The following is a 2,020-nucleotide window of genomic DNA, read 5'->3' on the forward strand; positions in this document are numbered from 1 at the left end:
ACCGTTTGGCCGGGTGGATTGGAAGGGATTGAATGGTATTAAGGTGGATGGCATGGATTCCTAGGTAATGATGGTGTTGTCAGTGGGTTGTCTTGAGATCCATGGGATTGCTATATCCGTTTGGCACGACCGGCCAATCCCAGGATTAAACCTTCCCATCCCTTCAATCCCTCGAACCAAACATATCCCAGACAAATTTGAAAGGATTAGGGTGGATTGGATGAGATTTAAAGGTAATGATGGTGTTGTCAGTGGATTGTCTTAAGATCCATGGGATTTGGATTAGATTGCTGACTCTGTTTGGCACCCGAGGCCAATCCGGGGATTTAATTTCTAATCCCTTCCAATACCATCCAATCCCTTCCAATCCGACCGGCCAAACGGGCGATTAGGAGTTTCAACACTTGGTCAAGGGTTTGAGTATCCATAGGTGGTGAAATTCCACTACGGCGTGAGTGTGTGGGGGCATGTGTGCGTGTGTAAAAAAGAAAAAAGAAAAAATCTCCATCTCATTTGACCATCGACTAAAGTTTGGGAGAGAGATTTTATGACTATATATGTAAAAGGTAAGGATTTATTTGATAATATTAAAAAGGGAGGGGTTTATTTGAAATATAGCAAAAGGGAAGCGGTACATGTCAAGCCCTCTACCGAAAACACGAGTATGTATCCTGTACATGGACTCCGGTCGAGTACGCTATATAAGTCTCTCTCAACAACCCCCGTCTTTTACACAGAGACACTCTCCCTCTCTCCCTCTCTCTCTCCCCACACAGATGGAATTTTCACTGCAGCAGCTGAAGCAATTCGACGGCTCAGATGCAAGCAAGCCCATCTACGTAGCCGTGAAGGGCCGAGTCTTCGACGTCTCAACGGGCAAGAGCTTTTACGGCCCGGGCGGGCCCTACTGCATATTCTCTGGCAAGGACGCGAGCCGTGCGCTGGCGAAGATGAGCAAGAACGAGGAAGATGTTTGCGCATCGCTCGACGGCTTGACGGAGAAGGAGATGGGAGTTCTCAACGACTGGGAGAAGAAATTCGAAGCTAAGTATCCGGTAATCGGACGTGTCGTTTGATTTCTCACTCTCTCGTTCTCTTTTATTATCTGAAAGTTTATATGAATGTGTATGGATTTATATAAGATAAGGAGCTTTTGAAGGGGTGGATGTTAAATGGGGTGGGTGTGTTTGTATGTGGATGGGGGTGTTTGGGGTAATTTGATGGAATAAATGAAGGATGTGTGGATTTTTAGGGCTTTTTTTTTGGGTATGCTACAGTTGAAGTGTTGTCACTAAGCTGCAGAAGTAGGGCCCACGTAATGTATTCATGACATCCGACCCGTCCATCAGATGCGTCGTGTTGCTTTACCCATACGATCCAAAAAAATCAGCCCAAACAGAAACTCAGGTGGGCCACGACATAGGGGACAAGTTGAGAGGGGACGCCCACCTTTGATTTGCGTGGGGGGTGGCCACCATGTTGTGTAACAGGCTGTCCAGACCCTTCATCTGCCCTGGATGAAGAGTCAGGAGAAAAGGTCAGGCTGTTCTGCAACTCTGGTGGGCCCTGATGAGAATCAAGGGTGGGAATCTCCTCCCACTTTGTTCCCTGTTCTGTGGCCTGCCAATTATCAATTGAGCTGATTTTTTAGGCTCTGGAGGTAACCTGAGTGTACACATCCAATGGACAGTTCAGATGCGATACCTACAGAACGTGGCCCCACATCTGCCTCATACCACTTGAGTGTGCCTCTTTTTTCTTTTTTCTCTTTTTCCCTGTTAATCTTGAAAAATGACTGATTCATCATCCTTACAAATGACAGTCTTTTATGGCCATCGAAACCATCTGAAATGTGGTGCATATTGTGGATGGAGTGTTATAGAAAATGACACTGATCGAGCAATACCAACCATCCAATTGATGGATATTGAATGGATGGTTAAAAGAAAATTAGTCAGTGACCCAAATTCCAAGGACACGATCAGATGGTTCCTACCTTTTTTTGTGAATTTTTCGGTTA

General features: G+C 45.6%; 1 protein-coding gene across 1 annotated transcript; it reads left to right on the top strand.

Annotated features, from left to right (window-relative positions):
• Positions 1–723: 723 nt before the first annotated feature.
• LOC131256913 (probable steroid-binding protein 3) lies at positions 724–1,251 on the top strand. Its single transcript, XM_058258014.1, has one exon. The coding sequence runs from the start codon at positions 777–779 to the stop codon at positions 1,074–1,076; it is 300 nt and encodes a 99-aa protein (XP_058113997.1). The 5' UTR covers positions 724–776; the 3' UTR covers positions 1,077–1,251.
• Positions 1,252–2,020: the final 769 nt, after the last annotated feature.

This window comes from Magnolia sinica, chromosome 9, assembly GCF_029962835.1.
Source record: "Magnolia sinica isolate HGM2019 chromosome 9, MsV1, whole genome shotgun sequence".
Taxonomy (NCBI): Eukaryota; Viridiplantae; Streptophyta; class Magnoliopsida; order Magnoliales; family Magnoliaceae; genus Magnolia; species Magnolia sinica.